At 34.7% G+C, this 23108-nt stretch overlaps 1 protein-coding gene across 7 annotated transcripts in view; it reads right to left on the bottom strand.

Moving 5' to 3' along the window:
* The window catches only part of SLC4A10 (solute carrier family 4 member 10), a 310427-nt gene that overhangs the window by 104838 nt on the left and 182481 nt on the right, over positions 1–23108 (bottom strand). For 4 of the 7 annotated variants that reach the window (XM_057551625.1, XM_057551622.1, XM_057551624.1 and 1 more), the window contains exons 7-10: positions 18794–18885; positions 17727–17816; positions 12591–12748; positions 9481–9568 (exon numbers count right to left, since the gene is read on the bottom strand). In XM_057551625.1, the coding sequence (XP_057407608.1) occupies positions 9481–9568; positions 12591–12748; positions 17727–17816; positions 18794–18885 (428 nt within the window). The remainder of the gene's footprint in view (positions 1–9480; positions 9569–12590; positions 12749–17726; positions 17817–18793; positions 18886–23108) is intronic. The other 3 variants (XM_057551623.1, XM_057551626.1, XM_057551627.1) reach the window with 3 other exon arrangements.

Genomic DNA, 23108 nt, shown 5'->3' with positions numbered 1-23108 from the left:
AGCACGGACCCCAGAGACGGGCGTGAGACGCTAAGGCTGCTGCTGCCGCCACCAAGAAGCCTGTGTGCGAGCACAGGTCACTCTCCACACCTCCCCTCCCGGGAGCCTGTGCAGCCCGCCACTGCCAGGGTCCCGGGATCCAGGGACAACATCCCCGGGAGAACGCACTGCGCACCTCAGGCTGGTGCAACGTCACACCGGCCTCTGACGCCGCAGGCTCGCCCCGCCTCCTCCGTACCGCTCCCTCCCCGCGGCCTGGGTGAGCCAGAGCCCCCAAAGCAGCTGCTCCTTTAACCCTGTCCTGTCTGGGCGGGGAACAGACGCCCTCAGGCGACCTACACGAAGAGGCGGGTCCAAATCCAAAGCTGATCCCCAGGAGCTGTGCGAACAGAGAAGAGAAGGGGAAATCTCTCCCAGCAGCCTCAGAAGCAGCGGTTTAAAACTTCACAAACAACTTGATGTGATGCATCTGTTGAATACCTGAATAGACAACGAATCATCCCAAATTCAGGAGGTGGACTTTGGGAGGAGGATATATTAATTTTTCCCCTTTTCCTTTTTTTGTGAGTGTATATGTATATGCTTCTGGGTGAGATTTTGTCTGTATAGCTTTGCTTTATAATAGCTTTATTTTACTTCACTATATTATAGCCTCTTTCTTTCTTTCTTTCTTTTTTTTCTCCCTTTTACTCTGAGCCGTGTGGACGAAAGGCTCTTGGTGCTCCAGCCAGGCATCAGGGCTGTGCCTCTGAGGTGGGAGAGCCAACTTCAGGACACTGGTCCACAAGAGACCTCCCAGCTCCATGTAATACCAAACGGCAAAAATCTCTCAGAGATCTCCATCTCAACATCAAGACCCAGCATCACTCAATGACCAGCAAGCTACAGTGCTGAACACCCTATGCCAAACAACTAGCAAGACAGGAACACAGCCCCATCCATTAGCAGAGAGGCTGCCTAAAATCATAATAAGGCCACAGACACCCCAAAACACACCACCAGACGTGGACGTGCCCACCAGAAAGACAAGATCCAGCCTCATCCACCAGAACTCAGGCACTAGTTCCTTCCACCAGGAAGCCTACACAACCCACTGAACCAACCTTAGCCACTGGGGACAGATACCAAAAACAACGGGAACTACGAACCTGCAGCCTGTGAAAAGGAGACCCCAAACACAGTAAGATAAGCAAAATGAGACGACAGAAAAACACACAGCAGATGAAGGAGCAGGGTCAAAACACACCAGACTTAACAAATGAAGAGGAAATAGGTAGTCTACCTGAAAAAGAATTCAGAATAATGATAGTAAGGATGATCCAAAATCTGGGAAACAGAATAGACAAAATGCAAGAAGCATTTAACAAGGACATAGAAGAACTAAAGAGGAACCAAGCAACGATGAAAAACACAATAAATGAAATTAAAAATACTCTAGATGGGATAAATAGCAGAATAACTGAGGCAGAAGAAAGGATAAGTGACCTGGAAGATAAAATGGTGGAAATAACTACTGCAGAGCAGGATAAAGAAAAAAGAATGAAAAGAACTGAGGACAGTCTCAGAGACCTCTGGGACAACATTAAACGCAACAACATTCGAATTACAGGGGTCCCAGAAGAAGAAGAGAAAAAGAAAGGGACTGAGAAAATATTTGAAGAGATTATAGTTGAAAACTTCCCTAATATGGGAAAGGAAATAGTTAATCAAGTCCTGGAAGCACAGAGAGTCCCATACAGGATAAACCCAAGGAGAAACACGCCAAGACACATATTAATCAAACTGTCAAAAATTAAATATAAGGAAAACATATTAAAAGCAGCAAGGGAAAAAAAACAAATAACACACAAGGGAATCCCCATAAGGTTAACATCTGATCTATCAGCAGAAACTCTGCAAGCCAGAAGGGAGTGGCAGGATATACTTAAAGTGATGAAGGAGAAAAACCTACAACCAAGATTACTCTACCCAGCAAGGATCTCATTCAGATGTGATGGAGAAATTAAAACCTTTACAGACAAGCAAAAGCTGAGAGAGTTCAGCACCATCAAACCAGCTTTACAACAAATGCTAAAGGAACTTCTCTAGGCAAGAAACACAAGAGAAGGAAAACACCTACAATAACAAACCCAAAACATTTAAGAAAATGGGAATAGGAACATACATATCGATAATTACCTTGAATGTAAATGGATTAAATGCTCCCACCAAAAGACACAGGCTGGCTGAATGGATACAAAAACAAGACCCATATATATGCTGCCTAAAAGAGACCCACTTCAGACCTAGAGACACATACAGACTGAAAGAGAGGGGATGGAAAAAGATATTCCATGCAAATGGAAATCAAAAGAAAGCTGGAGTAGCAATTCTCGTATCAGACAAAATAGACTTTAAAATAAAGACTATTACAAGAGACAAAGAAGGGCACTATATAATGATCAAGAGATCGATCCAAGAGGAAGGTATAACAATTGTAAATATTTATGCACCCAACATAGGAGCACGTCAATACATAAGGCAAATACTAACAGCCATAAAAGGGGAAATCGACAGCAACACAATCATAGTAGGGGACTTTAACACCCCACTTTCACCAATGGACAGATCATCCAAAATGAAAATAAATAAGGAAACACAAGCTTTAAATGATACATTAAACAAGATGGACTTAATTGATATTTATAGGGCATTCCACCCAAAAACAACAGAATACACATTCTTCTCAAGTGCTCATGGAACATTCTCCAGGATAGATCATATCTTGGGTCACAAATCAAGCCTTGGTAAATTTAAGAAAATTGAAATCGTATCAAGTATCTTTTCCGACCACAACGCTATGAGACTAGATATCAATTACAGGAAAAGATCTGTAAAAAATACAAACACATGGAGGCTACACAATATACTATTTAATAACGAAGTGATCACGGAAGAAATCAAAAGGGAAATCAAAAAATACCTAGAAACAAATGACAATGGAGATACGACGACCCAAAACCTATGGGACACAGCAAAAGCAGTGCTAAGAGGGAAGTTTATAGCAATACAAGCCTACCTCAAGAAACAGGAAACATCTCGAATAAACAACCTAACCTTGCACCTAAAGCAATTAGAGAAAGAAGAACAAAAAAACCCCAAAGCCAGCAGAAGGAAAGAAATTATAAAGATCAGGTCAGAAATAAATGAAAAAGAAATGAAGGAAACAATAGCAAAAATCAATGAAACTAAAAGCTGGTTCTTTGAGAAGGTAAACAAAATTGATAAACCATTAGCCAGACTCATCAAGAGAAAAAGGGAGAAGACTCAAATCAATAGCATTAGAAATGAAAAAGGAGAAGTAACCACTGACACTGCAGAAATACAAAAGATCATGAGAGATTACTACAAGCAACTCTATGCCAATAAAATGGACAACCTGGAAGAAATGGACAGATTCTTAGAAATGCACAAACTGCCGAGATTGAACCAGAAAGAAATAGAAAATCTGAACAGACCAATCACAAGCACTGAAATTGAAACTGTGATTAAAAACCTTCCAACAAACAAAAGCCCAGGACCAGATGGCTTCACAGGTGAATTCTATCAAACATTTAGAGAAGAGCTAACACCTATCCTTCTCAAACTCTTCCAAAATATTGCAGAGGGAGGAACACTCCCAAACTCATTCTACGAGGCCACCATCACCCTGATACCAAAACCAGACAAAGATGTCACAAAAAAAGAAAACTACAGGCCAATAACACTGATGAACATAGATGCAAAAATCCACAACAAAATACTAGCAAACAGAATCCAACAGCACATTAAAAGGATCATACACCATGATCAAGTGGGATTTACCCCAGGAATGCAAGGATTCTTCAATATACGCAAATCAATCAATGTGATACACCATATTAACAAATTGAAGGAGAAAAACCATATGATCATCTCAGTAGATGCAGAGAAAGCTTTCGACAAAATTCAACACCCATTTATGATAAAAGCCCTGCAGAAAGTAGGCATAGAGGGAACTTTCCTCAACATAATAAAGGCCATATATGACAAACCCACAGCCAACATTGTCCTCAATGGTGAAAAACTGAAACCATTTCCACTAAGATCAGGAATAAGACAAGGTTGCCCAATCTCACCACTATTATTCAACATAGTTTTGGAAGTGTTAGCCACAGCGATCAGAGAACACAAAGAAATAAAAGGAATCCAAATCGGAAAAGAAGAAGTAAAGCTGTCACTATTTGCAGATGACATGATACTATACATAGAGAATCCTAAAGATGCTACCAGAAAACTCCTAGAGCTAATCAATGAATTTGGTAAAGTAGCAGGATACAAAATTAATGCACAGAAATCTCTTGCATTTCTATACACTAATGATGAAAAATCTGAAAGTGAAATTAAGAAAACACTCCCGTTTACCATTGCAACAAAAAGAATAAAATATCTAGGAGTAAACCTACCTAAGGAGACAAAAGACCTGTATGCAGAAAATTATAAGACACTGATGAAAGAAATTAAAGATGATACAAATAGATGGAGAGATATACCATGTTCCTGGATTGGAAGAATCAACATTGTGAAAATGACTCTACTACCCAAAGCAATCTACAGATTCAGTGCAATCCCTATCAAACTACCACTGGCATTTTTCACACAACTAAAACAAAAAATTTCACAATTTGTATGGAAACACAAAAGACCCCGAATAGCCAAAGCAATCTTGAGAACGAAAAATGGAGCTGGGGGAATCAGGCTCCCTGACTTCAGACTATATTACAAAGCTTCAGTAATCAAGACAGTTTGGTACTGGCACAAAAACAGAAATATAGATCAATGGAACAGGATAGAAAGCCCAGAGATAAACCCACACACATATGGTCACCTTATCTTTGATAAAGGAGGCAAGCATATACAGTGGAGAAAAGACAGCCTCTTCAATAAGTGGTGCTGGGAAAATTGGACAGGTACATGTAAAAGTATGAAATTAGAACACTCCCTGACACCATGCACAAAAATAAACTCAAAATGGATTAAAGACCTAAGTGTAAGGCCAGACACTATCAAACTCTTAGAGGAAAACATAGGCAGAACACTCTATGACATATATCACAGCAAGATTCTTTTTGACCCAGTTCCCAGAGAAATGGAAATAAGAACACAAATAAACAAATGGGACCTAATGAAACTTAAAAGCTTTTGCACAGCAAAAGAAACCATAAACAAGACCAAAAGACAACCCTCAGAATTGGAGAAAATATTTGCAAATGAAGCAACTGACAAAGGATTAATCTCCAAGATTTACAAGCAACTCATGCAGCTCAATATCAAAAAAACGAACAACCCAATCCAAAAATGGGCAGAAGACCTAAACACACATTTCTCCAAAGAAGATATACAGATGGCCTACAGACACATGAAAGAATGCTCAACATCATTAATCATTAGAGAAATGCAAATCAAAACTACAATGAGATATCATCTCACACCGGTCAGAATGGCCATCATCAAAAAATCTAGAAACAATAAATGCTGGAGAGGGTGTGGAGGAAAGGGAACACTCTTGCACTGTTGGTGGGAATGTAAATTGATACAGCCACTATGGAGAACAGTATGGAGGTTCCTTAAAAAACTACAAATAGAACTACCATACGACCCAGCAATCCCACTACTGGGCATATACCCTGAGAAAACCATAGGTCAAAAAGAGTCATGTACCAAAATGTTCATTGCAGCTCTATTTACAATAGCCAGGACATGGAAGCAACCTAAATGTCCATCGACAGATGAATGGATAAAGAAGATGTGGCACATATATACAATGGAATATTACTCAGCCATAAAAAGAAATGAAATGGAGGTATTTGTAATGAGGTGGATGGAGTTAGAGTCTGTCATACAGAGTGAAGTAAGTCAGAAAGAGAAAAACAATTACAGTATGCTAACACATATATATGGAATCTAAGGAAAAAAAAAAAAAAGGCCATGAAGAACCTAGTGGCAAGACGGGAATAAAGACACAGACCTACTAGAGAATGGACTTGAGGATATGGGGAGGGGGTGGGATGAGATGTGACAGGGTAAGAGAGTGTCATGGACATATATACACTACCAAGTGTAAAATAGATAGCTAGTAGGAAGCAGCCGCATAGCACAGGGAGATCAGCTCGGTGCTTTGTGACCACCTAGAGGGGTGGGATGGGGAGGGTGGGAGGGAGGGAGATGCAAGAGGGAAGAGAAATGGGAACATATTGTATATGTATAACTGATTCAATTTGTTATAAAGCAGAAGCTAACACACCATTGTAAGGCAATTATACTTCAATAAAGATGTTTAAAAAAAAAAAGTAAAGAAAACAATATAGGAACATGAAAAAATAAAGGAAATATGGCAAAAAAAAAAAAATCCAAAACAAGAAAAAGAAAAATAATCCCTTTTTTTGTTTTTGCTTTGGCTTTTGTTTTTATAAAACTATGTTATTTATGTTAATATACAATGACTTTACTATTGTTATTTTAAAATAAATTCACAAATACACTTTTTAAAATTCTCAGTTTTAAGTTCTCTTATGATAAATATCAGCATACTTATCTATATAAACAAAAGCTCTTTGGAATGCTTAATATTTTTTAAGACTATAAAAGGATTAATAAATTGGTAGTAGCGCCAATAAACAAAATCATATGATTTATTTCTAGTAATGCTCAACAGGAAGGAAGAAAATAGATTAGACTGACTCAAGATAAGGTGTTGCTAGGATGACTAGCACATTCAGTCATTAACTCGTTTAAAAAAAAATTTACTGAACCCTGACTGAGGGCCAGACACTACGTTAAGTTTGAAGATACAAAAGGAAAAGACAGTCTACCTACAAGAAGTTCCTGGTACAGAGAGGAAAAGAACAAACAGAGCTTAGTCAACAAATATTTATTTGAGCACCTGACAAAATCAGGGAACAAAAATGAATATTAAGTGGTAACTGCTCTCATGGAATTTACAGCTTAATAGTGCAATACAATTCACCATTTTCTTAACTAAACTGTAAGAATCAACATATTGAATTTTATTCTTAATGAGTATAACTGGTCAATGTATTTCAAAGCAGTTAGATAAGCAGAACAATTTCTCCACCTGGGCTTTGAACAATAAAAACTTTTTTCTCTTTTAAAGGTATTTAAACATTTTAAAAAATATTCAATGAATGTACTATCATAATTTAAATGTCCTATTATAATTAACAGCTCTCATTTTTGGAGTAACTTTCTGGCTGAGTTTCTGCTTCTCTATCCCACTGCTCACAGAGAGTTAAACAAATTGCCCCAAAGCTAAGCTCTAAACTTTCAAGTCTAAAGGATTCACGTTTGAGTCTTCATTCAAGAGCTGATGCTTGCTCTCAAATTAGGTTGTTCTCATTTACCAAGGAAATAGATGCAAGTCCTTTCTCTGCTCTCATTCTAAATCTAAAATTTTAAAACCATGCATGTTTCTCTGTTCTACGTCTACTTGATTAGTCAAAAACTTTGGAACTGACTTTTTTCTTTTGAGAAAATCTTGACTCCTAATTGGGGAAAGGAAGTATTAGGAAGAGAGATAACTTGAGTATTTATGCACAATATGCTCCTCTCACCACATAAGATGTCCCATGCCCCAGAGATATCTCAATGTAATATCTTAATGTCTTAGATGTGGAAACATAATATACCATGAAACATATGTGCATGAAAGTGACAGTAGTTAAATTATGACAGTGTCATTTATTTTTCAATACTGTAGAAATTGCAGAATATTAATCAATATGGAAACACTAAAAGTAAAAATACTGTCAGTGCCTTCTCACAGAGAGTTCTACTAGAACAGGTTTGTGGAACTCATGAAGCCTTTTTGTCACTCTCCTGTCTTCTCCCAGATTTCCTCAACAGAATATGTTACTCTTTATAGTAGGCTAAGTAGTGTCTTCTCAAAATATATGTCCACCTGAACCTCAGAAAGTGATCTTATTTGGAATAAGGGTCTTCGCAGATGTAATTAAGGATCTCAAGATGAGATCATCCTGGATTAGGGTGGGCCCTACATCTAATGACATGTGTCCTTATAAGAGACATAAGAGACAGAAAAGGAGAAGACACACAGAAACACAGGGGAGAAGGCCATGTGAAGACAAAGGCAGAGACTGGAATTTTGCTGCCACAAGCCATGGAAAGACAGGAGCCACCAGAAGCTGGAGAGACAGGGAAAGACTCTCCCCTAGAGGCTCCAGAGAGAATGTAGCCCTGCTGACATTTTGACTTCAGACTTCTGGCCCCGCAAAATATGAAAAAATAAATTACTTTTGTTCTAATTACCCAGTTTGTGGTAATTTTTCATGCATAGGAAACTAATACACTCATTAAGTTGGTTCTTTCTGAAACAGATGAAAAAAATGTTTTTCTTCTATCTTTTGGTTTCCTATGTGTAAATATCAATAACTAATTCATATAAAACCAATAAACATAATTTGAACAGATATAATAGAAAAATTTATATTGAACCCCAAACACAAGTTCAAATTTTCAGATTTCATAAAACTAGGAAAAGTTATATGTAATACTAATTAGCTCTTTTCAAAGATTTCAAGTATCAGAAGCCATGTATTTCAATAAATAAATTATTATATTATTTGGATGATATTCTAGAAATGTATAATCTCTTTGTTATTTACTACTGAATTTTGAATTTATGTCCCTTCTGTGATTTTTGCATATGCTCTTCTTTTACAATAAAAACAATAAAATAATAAAAACAGATTTTCATAACGTGCTGTAGAATCCAAGAAACCAGTTATATGATACTACTTTTTATGTTTATTTTTATGATCTTACATTTTTGAGACATATAGCTCTTTGAGAAGCTGATGAAAGCTTTTTCCAGTCCAAGAAAACTACACACAAATTTTTGTACATAGAAAAATTTGTGGGCTGTATCAGAGATCACAGGCCTCTTGAAATCTTCAGCTCCTCTAATGGTTAAAAGACTCCCAGGTTAAGAACATCTATATTTAGGCAATTATAAAGAGAGTTGATAGACGTTGCATGGCTTTTGGTGTCATGTATACTATTCAGATAAACTGACATTGTTTTTTTTGTTTTTTTTTTTTGAGACCTTAAAATTATTTTGCCCCATACAAGACCTGCAGTGATATTTACAATGGTGATCACTTTGGCAATACATATGCTACAAGGGGACTATTAATAAATACATTCTAAATGTCACTAAATAACAAATTTTCTTTAGACTATGAGGTTTTAAAATGTTCATGTGTGTGAATTTATTACCCCTTTTGAACAAATTTTTCCAAAGGAAATTTTATAGTACAAGCATTTAAAAGAAGGGGAATTCAATACAGAGAAATCTGATTCACAGCAAACTGTCATGAATACAGAACTCCAAAAGTTAGGTGTACCTACTAAAGGGAAATGTTCCCAATGAACTTGAATAAATACCTCATCTGTCATTAGGGTTGCAATTGATCTGCCAATCTCATGGTACTGTTGCCCCTTTCCCATGGGTCCCAGAAGAATGAACAAAAATCTGTAATTAAGAAGAAAAAAACACAGATGTTTCAAGGTAGAAATAAAAAATAATTTTAGTAGTACAGAATCACTCATCTCAAAGGAATAACTGAAGATAGGGATTTCGATGTAAAATAGTTCCATATTTTTCCACAGGTTTTGAAATATTTTATGATGTTTCAAAATGACTCATGCTTGAGATCCTTGAGCAATTGGAATCGTGGTTATTTTGCTCTGTTTCCTTCATTTAGTTACCTATCGTGCCCACACAGTTGTTAGTGTGAATTTTTAGGATTCTATAATCCATAGAGGAGAAAGCTGAGAAAAGTAAAATCTGATTAAACCTTTCTGAATTGTAAGAAAGAGAACTCACTGATATGTAAATTGTAGAATTAGGTAGAAGGGGAAAAAGGTAATACAGTAGTATAAACAATGAAAGAACATAGGGTCAAAACAACAGTAGGTGTACGTAAATTTACATTAAATAGAAAAAATGATTGCCAGGAATCAAAGATCAGTTAGGATAAAAAAAAAAACTATTAATTCCAATGCTGCAGGAATAAAAATAGCAGCTGAACTGTGATATTCCATCTCAATTAGGTTGAAAGTCTAGCAAATACATCATCACAACTGGAGCTTTTGAAGAAATCAACATGTGTTTTAACTTTGGAGGACCAGTAATTGTCTTATCTCTGAAAAGGTCAATGCTACAGGGAAATTGTGAGAATTTTAAGATGACCTATATTCTGTAATGTAACTCTACAGTATTCATTTGTTAAATGGTTCTTGCTCTTAAGTGTGAAGACTAATGGCTTTTTAAAGTGTGCTAAAATAGGTACTACAATTCTACCTTTCATTTAGTTATAAACTTTAGAGATTGTACATGTTTTTACATGATGCATATATTACACAGTCTTAGAGGATGTGACAATTTTTTGTGTCAGATGTTACTGAATCCAAGTCAACTTCTGCTATACAGAAATGTCTACTATACATTTAAAACAGTAATAATTTAGTGTGGTGGCAGATGCTTTATCAAGTATAGTACTTTCAAGAAATTTCCTAACCTATGTACATCCTGCTACTTTTCAGATTTCTATTCCATGGGCTATTTATAAAGTCCTAAAATTATTTTCTGACATTTTTACTATGTGTTACTGTTATATACACAGTGTGCCCTTTTGTCCTCCTAAGAAAGGATAATTACGAACCTTGAATGGCTTTCTTTATTTTATTTGTCTAACTAATCTTCTTCTATTTTTCACCTTTCCAAACTAGTCTAGTCTTTTAAATCTCTCCTCATACAGTGGCTCTACTGTGCCCCTAATTTTTCCTCCATTGTTCTGTAGACACATTTTGCTATGTCAGTATGAAATGAGGTCACCTAAACCTTTACAGTTTTCAAAGTGAGGGTATATAACCCCATTATGGCTTTTCTCTACTCCTGGGAATTTTCCTTTTCTTTCCTTTGAAACACAAGAGCTATCATTGTCATAAATAGCCATCATTTACTCAGAGTTCATCGGATACCTTCCTAAGTGGTAGAACAAGAATGCACCGCTTGGAAGATGCAAAAGAATTTTAATCTACTAAAGTAATACCTCTATGGTTAGTAAGTTTCACATCTTAAATCTGAATCCCAAATTCCCAGAAACTCTGAATAGATTACAGGGTGTAAATAGAAAAATGCAGCCTTAATCATATAGTCAGAGGCCATCTGAATGTGCCCAGTTCATCCTTCCCCTTTTTTAATAAAAGTTGGTATGTATCAGAAGTCTCAGTAGCCCTCCAACAGGATGAGACACTTCTCTCTATAACCTGAACTGGTAACTAGCTACCTGCCTCAAATCTGTTCTTCCACAGATTCAGGAAGAGGCACTCAAACACTGAATCCCCTTCCAGTCAGCTGAGCTCTAATAAAATGAGGCCTCTCCTGACTAAACTATTCCATATTTTTGGAATATCTTAACCACAATCAAAACACAGAGTGATGTAATCTGCTATGTTTTAAGGCCAAAGGTCCATAGAAGAAACATTCTACAAACCCAGTTGCCACAGCACCTGAACTTTTCATCAATGTAACTTGGCTAAGGCATTCAGTGTTTGGACGAGGAGGCATATTAACAGCATCTGAAATAATTATAGCATCAAACAAAGGGCAGCAGTCACGTAGGAAATGGGGCCCTACATAGATGTGTTTTGCTATGGGAACAGGATCAGAGTGAAAGCCTGTCTATATACAGGAATCGCATTTGATGGAGGGAGAAGGAAAGAAAACAAGGTCCCCTGGAGGAATTGCTAGGAACCTAATGTTCTGTAGACAATATTCTTTTTTCAATTTGCCCATGAACAGTCTTATCTCTATAACATAGAGATAAATAATAAACAACAAAATTCAGTTTGTATTGTGGTGAAGTTGTTAGTTTTTATGTATAGCTGAATGAAAAACAAGTTCAGGTAATCAAATTAAATTTGTTCTTTTGATTCGGATTCAACCACAGTACCATGATGCTACTACCAATGATTCTTAAGACTCTATGTATGTGAAGTATACTATGCCTAAGATTGAATCTTATAGTACATTAGATACAGCAGGTAGTATCCTAATGATGGCACTTACATGTACTCTGAGGGCCTACTCAGTCAAGCATAAGGCAGGCCTTGAAAACTTTGATCTTTTTAAGTACGATCACACTCATATACAGGATCCCACAGTCTAATGCAATCTTTGAGAAAAGCCTAATACTTTATCACTTTTCACCAAAATTGTAAGAAAGGATTTATATGGTGATATAGACCAGGGTATTCAGAGATGAGGAGCATGCCTAAAAGAAAACATAGAAATTTGAGAGGAAGGAGGAAAGGACTGAATAATTTTTAAAGCACTTTTTGCCCTCCTCCACAAACAAGAAGAAACAATAGTTTTGTCGGTTACACTTTAGTTTCTAGAAAAAACTCTCAGAGGAAACTATATTTACACCTTTTTTTCCCACAGATAAATGGCTTAAGAAAAGTGCAAAAGATGCTCTTATACTTTTTACCTGGTTGGGATTGGGACTTCAGCCAGTCCTTGAAGCAATACAGCTGGAGACAACCTGACAAACGCAACTACAGTTCGATCCAAAAATTCCAATTCCCCAACTAAGATGTTTGAAGCCTCAGCACCTGGAGGAATCTTCTTCATAAAATGCAGATCAACCTGAGATCATCACAAAGTAAAATAAGGTAAATCAAAATTGGAAAAATTTGTTAAATCATATCCTAGCACAGTATTTCATACATGGTAACACATCAATAAATATAGTTTAAATAAATATTGCTTATATAAATATAGTTTAAATAAATTTAAAAATAGTTAAATGTCTTACTTGCCCTTAAAAAAAATTTTTTTTCTTTTACCTCGTATTTTTCTAATTTGTCATTAATACGTTGAATACTCTAGTTTCTCTATTCAATATTATAAAAAGATTCTTTTTCAGCATCAGTAATCTTGAAATTTTCAGGGAGAAAGGAATATGTGTTCAATTAAATGAATATACTTTAATCTTAATTTAACTAGCATTTGTCAATAGATTTAAATATTTGCATACTACATTATCTTAATTTTGTGCACAATACATTTCAATTAATTAATATTCAAAATATGCCTATTTCAAAAGAAATATAATCATGATTCTCCTTATAGTATAAATTATGACTTTAGTCTTCAACTTTATCTTAATTGTTCTATATCCTTCACATTCTATACTTGGCTTGATCAATCTTCAATTTTAATTTCTCATCAGAGAATTTAGATATGGCAGAGCAAAGGAAACAAGAATAAAAATATTAACATTTGGAGTTGCTGAAGAGCCATTGTTGAATTTCTGATATGAAATGTCTGTGACTGAAATGAATGCACACAAAACAAAAGCATCATTAACAAAAAGAAATTCTTGGAGTAAAGGGTGAAGTCTGAAAATGAATGTAAAATAGTCTTAGGCATAAATATCAATTTGCATACAGAGAGCCTCAGTGAAAACCAAGCAGTGATTTTAAAGTCAATTTTACAAGGCCTATTTCTTGTTTCTAATTCATTTGAGTTGCTTTTAATGGAAACCTGTTTGCAGGGAGAATAATAGTTTAACTGCTGTAATAACTGTTTTTATGCTCTCATGTTAATGAAATGGGGACCAAAGATCAAAGTGGGAAGAGGAGAGACAGAGACAGAGAGAAGGAAAAGAAGAAGGAGAAAGAGGGAGAGAGAGGGGGATGAGGCGATGAGGAGGAAGTAGAGGAGAAGGGAGAAGAAAATTAAGAGGAGGAAGAAGAGGAGAGAGGGAGAGAGAGAAGAGCTCTGGCAAATACAATGAGGCCAACAAGACTTTTTTTTCGGTCAGATATTTCTTCTGCAAATTTAATGATTTGAGAATATTTTTTCCAAACAGTTTAAAATGAAAGAAAAATTAAAACTTTTAGGAGGAATACCTTAGGATGTCCATAGCCAGACTTTAGTGACTACATTAAATTTGTTGTTTTCTGAAATCAAGACCACAGCACAGCTATTTAGAAGGTTTATAACTACTTAATTTTCTGTAAGATAAGGGAGCCACAAAACATGAAACCCATTATATGAAGTATACATTTTATCACAAGGATTAAATATAAAAATAATCCTCAGTACTCCACTAAAAATATCAAATAGAAGCAATGTTCTATTTAAAGAAAAAGAAAAATATTATAAATTCCAAAGTTTTTAACCTAAAAATTTGCTTCCAAATACAAATTTGTAAGCTCGTAATACCTATACACTATTAGCCCTGTGAGAAAAACATAATAAAGACTTATGGAGATAAGTCTCTCAGAGCCTAAAAAAGTGAACTATTAAGTTTTCCCCCTCAATAGAAATAACAATTATACAATGTTAATACACTGGAACAAAATTTAAAATGAGAAAATAGCTTTTTAAGATAATCTATAATTGATAATCAGTGTGAGTCATACTGGTAATACTTGTCATAACTCTAATGAGAAGTTTAAGTTCAACCTGGAAAACTTTCTGTGAATTCATTTATTTCTTGACAAATGCCATCGCCTTAACTATTAGCATCTGTACCTCAGGCAGGTGGCAATTATACACATGACTGCTTTAAGATTCAATTGAATTAAATCAAGGAGTACCAGTATGCTAAAATAGCTTAATTTTATAAAAGAAAATACATGGTCTTTACATATTATTTTTTGCATTATACAATACCTAATATATCATTGATTGATATCTGTTACTGAAAAAATGCATTAAATATACTGAATTTAATTTCAGGATTAGCAAATTTATCTTGATTTAAAATGTAATAAATTATAGTTAAATAATATATATCTAGAGTAGTCATTATATTATACTCATTACATTATATTATTCTTGGAGTAGTCATATATTTGGGGGTAACAGATTATATAACATATTATCTAATTATATTATTATATTATGCAATTATATATTATATTATTCCGGGGATAGCCCTGTATATTTGTATTTGAGTTAACATACAATTCATAAAGAACCTTATTTGGCAACCTAACTTTTAATATAACAAAAGATCACATTTAAGGACCACAGTTTAACCTTTTATAAAACTATAAATATCAAAAACAGCTCTGAGGAATTAGGTTGACCTACGGCCTTAAGACAGTCTTCAGGTGGACTCAAATACAGAATAAACATAAGGAAATTTTTCTGGTCCTCTGAACAGAATCTTGAAGAAATCAAGTTATACTCTTATGGATCTGGATTTATACTCATGTTTCTGGGGTCTCCAGACCTTTATGCTAAGAAGGAAAAGATGCCTTATTCTGGTTATTTGATACTTAAGTTGTGGATGAGAAACATATCTCTAGGGAACAAGTTTAGACAGAAGATCATGGTGGAACTGGAAATGTCTGGACAAGCTACATGCTGAGATGTGAAAGAAATACAGATGGGTCTTTAGGGAGAAAGTTTAAGTCTTAAGCTCATTATAGAAAGTACAAGAAAAGTAATAGAAATTCCCTGGGGAGAAATGGTCTTGTGACACTAACCAACCAGTGATCTTGAGCAGCTCTCTTAATCTGGGGTTCAGCTTTCTCACCTTCTAAATGAGATTTCTAAGGTTTCCTACAATTCCAGGATTTAATAATGCAACTCTTCATATTTCACATATTAAAGATTGATGCAGAAGAGAGTTCTTTCTACACAGAAAATAATGTGGAAGTTTCTTTAAGTCATTTGAAATAAAAGAAATCGCCAGCATTTGGGAAATAATAAAATAGCCATCTTCTACCTGTCAGTTTAAAAACATAACACATCTGCTTTTCAAAAGCATTATAGGGGGCTTCCCTGAGGGGGCTTCCCTGGTGGCGCAGTGGTTGAGAATCTGCCTGCCAATGCAGGGAACACGGGTTCAAGCCCTGGTCTGGGAAGATCCCACATGCCCGGAGCAACTGGGCCCGTGAGCCACAACTACTGAGCCTGCGCGTCTGGAGCTTGTGCTCCGCAACAAGAGAGGCCGCAATAGTGAGAGGCCCGCGCACCACGATGAAGAGTGGCCCCCGCTTGCCACAACTAGAGAAAGCCCTCGCACAGCAACGAAGACCCAATGCAGCCATAACTAAATTAATTAATTAATTTTTAAAAAAAGCATTATAGGAATCAAAAAACCTGACAGTTCAGATCATATTTTCAAACAATCCTTAAACGAATAAGTTTGACGGGCCTAACCACTGGAAGGGTTAAAAATATATAGTTTGAATGTAGAAGAACATAGGATCAAGTCACATGAAATGAAAAAGGACTTTTATCCCTTAACATCTCAAAATTCTACTGGGGTTTGGAATCTACATATTAAAACTTAAAATATTTAAATAAACAAAGTAATCTGTAGACTAACTGGTAGATTCACTTTGATAAATTTACTACCAAACTGAAATCATTAGGCTAAAAAACCTTAACTCATGCACCTGCAAAATCTGGCACTAAAGTTTGTTTCCATAATGATGCATTACATTTGTTCTTTCCAAATCCTACTACTCTGTGCTTCCAGGTTATAAGGTAAGAAGTATTACTTTGTTTTTCAAAAAAAACCCCCCAAAATCCAGAGCTGAAGGCTTAAATTATATTGAACCTCATAGGATTCACTCAACATGTACATCCCAAACACTGTTCAATGCACTGGAGATCTAGTGGGGGCCAAAACATATTAAATTCTGGTCTAGCGTTTACTTCTGACACTGCTGTTCCCACTGATATCAACAACAACAACAGTAATAATAGTAGCCACATTTTATTGAACACCTGCTATAAGCCCAACACTCTGCCAGGCTCTCTCTCTATAATTTCTCACTTAATCTTCCCCCCAAAATTATAAATAGGTATTATTCTTATTTTACAAATGAGAAAGATGAAGTCAGAGAACTCCTCCAAGATTAGATAGCTTATAAATGCTCTTTCTCAAAAGCATGTTCTTTCCAATGTGCCATGCTATGGACAGGAGACTAAGAAATATAGATGGTTGGCACTGAGTAGAGGGCTGTAGAAATTTAACTTTCTCATTAAAAACTGGAGCAGTCCAGTGATTTGAAATGCAATAGGAAAGAAAAGGATTCAAGAAAAGAAAATCTATTTTTCACTCTTCTATAGTTCAAATTGTTCTAGGAGCCCTGAGAATAAGACTACTGTCTCCAATTGGCTATATTCATTTTCTTTCAAATGTATTGAAGCATTTTTGAAGGCTGCGAAACTAGGTCAGGCAACTAAAAGCAAAATGATATCGAGATATAAAATTCAGTGTCAAAGGGTTATATCCTTTAAAAAAAGGTAAAAGGTAATTATTTGAAAGGATGTGATTTATCATCACTGTTTTTGAGAATGTTCACTGTGCTCCTGTTATACCGTTGATGCCTGCACAAATAAGTAAGAAACTTCTTATGTCATTGCTTTTAAGATCCTATTTCAAATGAAGAACATCAGAAATTAAATGTATGGCAGTTTGCGACAATTTTATTCCAACTTGCAGATGAATGATGATGTGATGCTTTAAAAAGATATTTTTTGGAGAGGAAATGGAATACATTTGAACTGGCTTAATATTTGAATCACATGCCTCCGTACAGTGAGATGAGCTTTGAACCACTGTAGAAACAGAGCCCGAGGGTGCCCTCACCTCTCTCTCTTGCTGGTGTGGAGGTCCTTTTTCATGCCTTTGTTTCATCCCACATGGACTAGCATGCCCCTTTTGTTGGCCTCCCAGCCCCTGCACGCATAATTAACAGACTTAAGCTGGTACACCACGCTCCCACAGAGACTCCACCAGGCACCAGAGGGAGAGCATGCACAGGACTGGACCCAGACCATTTTGGCACTGGCAGAGGGATTCTGAAACAGCAGCAAGGAGCTGATCGCTATTAATCTTTTCAGAAGCTTGATGCAGGCAACTACCTCCCATTCCCACCTCCTCCCACTGTTACAATCCTTCCGAGTGTTAAGGACCTTGTGAAAAACAAATTACTCGGAGTGATTACTGTTTCAGCCACTCAGATAAAGAAAGGTGTTGACTCTCTTTATTTTTGGTCAATATTAAAACGCTTCTTTCCTGATCAAGTGTTAGCTTGCCACAGCCTGCAATAGCACATATAGGATGTCAGGAATTTGCTAAGAAAAGCACATTATTTTCACACGCATTATTTTCTTAGAATACATTCAAATAAATGATTTCATCTGAATTGTCTCCAATTAGATGGATCCCTCAACAGTCAGTCTTTATTATGTTTTTATTCAAAACTCTGCTCAGTCTTACTACGTTCTAGTGTTTCTTAACACTAATGCCTCTCTCTGAATCACGACAGTGAAGCCTTAAGTTACATGATTTGCTTTTCCACAAATAGAGGAAAAATTATTTTGAAAAAAAAAAAACTAGCAAAAGTTTTAAACAATACATTTCTGTTAAATTCTCTGTGAAGTCCAGTTATCCTTTTTACTGGAAGAGATGCATCACACCAAGTGGCTGAAACCTGAAGACTATGCATAAAACTTACACGTTTGGTTTTGTGAATAGGCAGAACATTACATGTGAACTTAAATGCTAACATTATCTGTAACAATATCAAGCTTTGGATAAGAAACAAAACAAATGTGCATGCAAAAAAAAATTGTGTCAACACCTCTTAAAATGGTTGATAATTTCTAGTAATAACTCAGAGGTTTCCTTAAATGAGAGGGAGAAAAGCTTACCTTGCTAAAGTCAACAGTGCTGTTTTCCCTGCTCACATCATTCTTATTCTCAACACAGGCTGGAGCCGACTGAGGAGAAACAACCTGACCTGCTAAAAGAGATTGTTATTACAGAATACAAACAATTACTTACATAATTCTAGACATATTGAGTGAAATATGAATTAAACTAAACCAACATAGGTTTCTTAATGAAGTAAGCATGAAGGGTCAATATAAATAGATATATATAAATACAAATATTCTTATTTATCAGTTACAGATAGAAACGGGAGAATTCAGTCAAGAAAATGTAAACTAATTCTCAGATTAAGACTCTCAGATTAAGACTCTTTATTCTTTATGAAGAAAGAACATCTACAATAAGATTTTAATCTAATCATGGTTTTGAAACATCAGTGATTTCTAAATTTTATCCAAAACTATTGAGATATATATGTATATGTACATGCATATGTGTATATATGACAAGATAGACATTATGATTTAAGATCAGACTGAAGAATTTTAAATGTAATGTTGTTTTTTAAAGGGCGAATATTTATGTGAAAAGTACATAGCATATTTATAGCTTCTACTGCATCTGAGAAAACAAACCAAAGAGAAAAAATTCTTTGACAACAACTTTTAGAGATTTCTATATGAGAGGTTCAGTTAGAAATACCTTTACCTCACATACTACGAATACTGTGAATATGATATTATGCTTCTCACTATTCGATTGTGTAAGCATACTGATATCGGTCTGCATGACAAGAGATCAATAAATTTGAATTGTATTTGTTTTTCATTAACACTAACCAGCAACTTAATTATTTTGTAGTCTTTTCCCCATTATAAGAAAGATTATGATATTAGTTAAGTGGACAGTACAGCTGAGAATGTGACAACAGCTAACCAAGGGTAATTACATTCCATTATTCACTAAATACGAAACAGTCTTTTCAATCACAACTTATATGAAATCTGTCCATATTTAGCAATTAAATTATAAAAATTAACGATGCTTGCTTAATTTCACATGTATCTCTCTTTTCCCTAAACTCTCTCCATCCTCACTTGTTACTTTTACTGTGATACAAGTAATGACAACCCAGCTTCGAAGCCTTGACCATATTTTATAACCAGAACTCAGTGACTCAAAAATACTGCTCTTATTCTCATCTGTCTTTGATGGGAATATTTTCTCTTCACTCTGCCTAGCTCTTCTCTCTACCTGCCTAAATCCCAACTTTATTCCAAGTTTACCTTTAGTTTCATCTTCTCCAATTACTGAATTTCTCTAAACTGCTAGTGTATATACAAATACCTCTTCTTTAAATTCTTTAAATTCTCTTGAAATCCACTTATTCTTTGTTAACTAGAATTTAAGTGTGACTTAAAACACTGATAATTTACTTTCAAATATTATTATAATTTGGCTTTTTGAACTATTAAGCCTCTCAGGCAGGGGTCATTTATTAATAGGTACAATTTTTTTATGGTTTAAAATTGTTATATTGCCAGAGAGTAATGGGCTTAAGATTCTTCTAAAATTTAAATATTCCACTGCTTTCACTAAACAAAGTAAAGTAATACATTTGGTGAAGATTTTTCAAATGACTTTAAAAGCAAATTCACCTTAAACCATGTACACAAATTCTTTTTTTTTTTTAGGATATTCTTCTCTTTTGTGACCTATAGGGGAGGTGTCTTACCCTAGACTATGAGAGAGAGTTCAGTTCAGTAGAATTGATCATTGACCCTACATGATACAGCACTTCTATAAATGACATAGATTTAGAACATAAAAATCTGAGAGTAATACAATCCTAAACAATTTCTAAAGTGACACATCTATATTTTATTTATAATTTACAATATAAAGTATAATTTTATAAGTATATAAAAGTTATAATTTTTAAAACATCTTTATTGGAGTATAATTGCAACACAAATTCTGATTACGGTGAATTCCAAAAAAAATATATTAACTTTAGAGAAGTGACAGACTTAAGCTGCATCAGTTATTTTCATTCTCCCATTTCTAACTGCAGCGTGCAGCTATGACTGTGAACTGTTCATTAGCAGCCATTTAATTTATCATTCTCAAAATAATAACTGTAGTTTTAAAAAAACCTTTTACATAATGCATTTGTGCTACTAACAGATGTCTTCAATCACCAGTTTCACATCATTTCTCCATATTTTCATGAGTTAGAACATTGGATATATTTAAACCTAAATTTACTGAATGTTCTGTAAAATTGAACAGTGAAATTCAAGGCATGGCTAAATTAAATAAACATATATCTGCTTTCTTATAATAACTTATTTCATGTGATATAAAACTACATGCAAGAACAATTATTTAACTCAAACAGCAAACATACAAAAATAGTCAACCCAGTACAAACTCATCAACTTTGAAGAGATTTCATTGGATAGAAAATATGCTGTAACTTAAAATTTGAAGAAATTGGATAGCCTATGTTTTCACATATATACTTTAAAACCAGAATATTTCATAAATTACCTTCAGCTCATGAGATATGTTTAAAACATTGGCACTTGTATTTCCTCTTGTAAGTATTAACATATTTGAGATTTATTGTTCAATGCTATTCTTGTTCTGGAAATTTTACAAAATATTACCTCATAAAGTTGATAATCAGGAAGGGATTTGAAAAATATTTTCTATGACTATTTTAAGTGATATGGATAATGACCTAGTGGAGAGTATTTAACTAGCAGGAGATATACGAGATGACAGAAATTTCCCTGCTAGTTCTAGATTCTAGGTATGTGCATAGAATGTATGCTAATGCAGGAAAAAAGCATAAAAACTACCAGCCTATGACATAGGAATATAAACCACAAGTTTGATATCTCTTAAATTTCAGAGATAATAGTTAAATATTAGTAAATATTAGTAGTTAAATACATTTAATCTCATCAAAGTTTAAAAAGTACTCCAAATCTTATTTCTCAATGTGTATGTTAATTTGTTAAAATGAAACAACACATATTAAATGTGTATACTTTCAAGGCAGTAACTGAAAACCTGAAAAATGCATAGGTATTATTATTTAAAAATTAAACTGAGAGGTTTGGTTTGGGTTATTTTGAAAAACTTGAAGCCTTTAAACAAAGCTTAAAATTTTATTTGCTCCATCTACCTACCTACCTACCTACCTACCTACCTACCTAACCATCTAAAGCCTGCGCATGAATTATAGTCTAACTACTGGAAATTTCATAAATTAAATACTTTTTATAATTCTGTTATCAACTATAATCTTTTTCTGTCTAAACACTGATTTCTTTAGTTTAGTCCAGTTATCACTGCCTTTCAGAAGAAGGTGATGGGCTTAGATTTCAAAATGACTTTCATTAACTCAAATACTATTACATAAGAAGAATCAGTAAATTTAGGTTTTGAAAGGGCATCTCTTATTTTCTCATTGATATCTAAAACAATACTAGTTCATAGAAGACAATTTTCAGGTACAGGATTTTACATTCAGCCAGAAAGTGAATATGTGTCCTAAAAGGATATCAAAGAATTTGCTAGGATTTTCCCCCCTCCAAGACAAAATAGTATAAAGTTAGGATTTAGAATTCCCATATATGTGTGGAAGTTTTATGAATGCTATTTTTTATGATAATTTTTCTAATAAATATGCCATAATGCTTTTGAACATACATATTTTTGCCTATTTCTTTATATTACCTTCACTATGCCCACTCATCACTGTCCGTACTAATATATTCTATAAGTAAATGTCATTGCAATTTTTAATCACATCTGTTAATAACTAAATAACTTTGAGACATTAAGATGATTATCCAAAAAGAGACATTTACTAACTTAAAACTTTATTATATTCAGGGTAAATTATTCAAAAACTAATGAAAATTGGACACTATTATTATTAAGTGAGACATGTTCATGACTATTTGAATGTAAACATTTGAGAAACCTAACATTATCCTTATATATTTACCATATATTTTAATTTTTCCAACCTTTTAAACTCAAAGAGTTCACCATCTTAAATCCAAAATTCCAATATTTGTTATACATCTTATCAATTAAAGTGCATATTATATAGTATTCATATCAGCAACTGCTTGAGTTAATTTTCCTTTGAGTCATGAATTCATTTTTTCCTCTGGACCTCCATGTAGGGTTCATATATAAGTTAGATAAAAAGTTATTATAGGCCATGTACTTTTCCAAGGCAAATCATAAAAGATTTGGGCAAGCACAGGAGAAAACTGAGAGTAATTCAGGCAACCTCTAACTAGAAAATGGAAGCTCTGCTTTTCCGCT

This window comes from Balaenoptera acutorostrata, chromosome 8, assembly GCF_949987535.1.
Source record: "Balaenoptera acutorostrata chromosome 8, mBalAcu1.1, whole genome shotgun sequence".
NCBI classification, from domain to species: domain Eukaryota; kingdom Metazoa; phylum Chordata; class Mammalia; order Artiodactyla; family Balaenopteridae; genus Balaenoptera; species Balaenoptera acutorostrata.
Note: the sequence above shows the minus strand (reverse complement) of the source record. Positions and strands in the feature narration are given on the sequence as shown.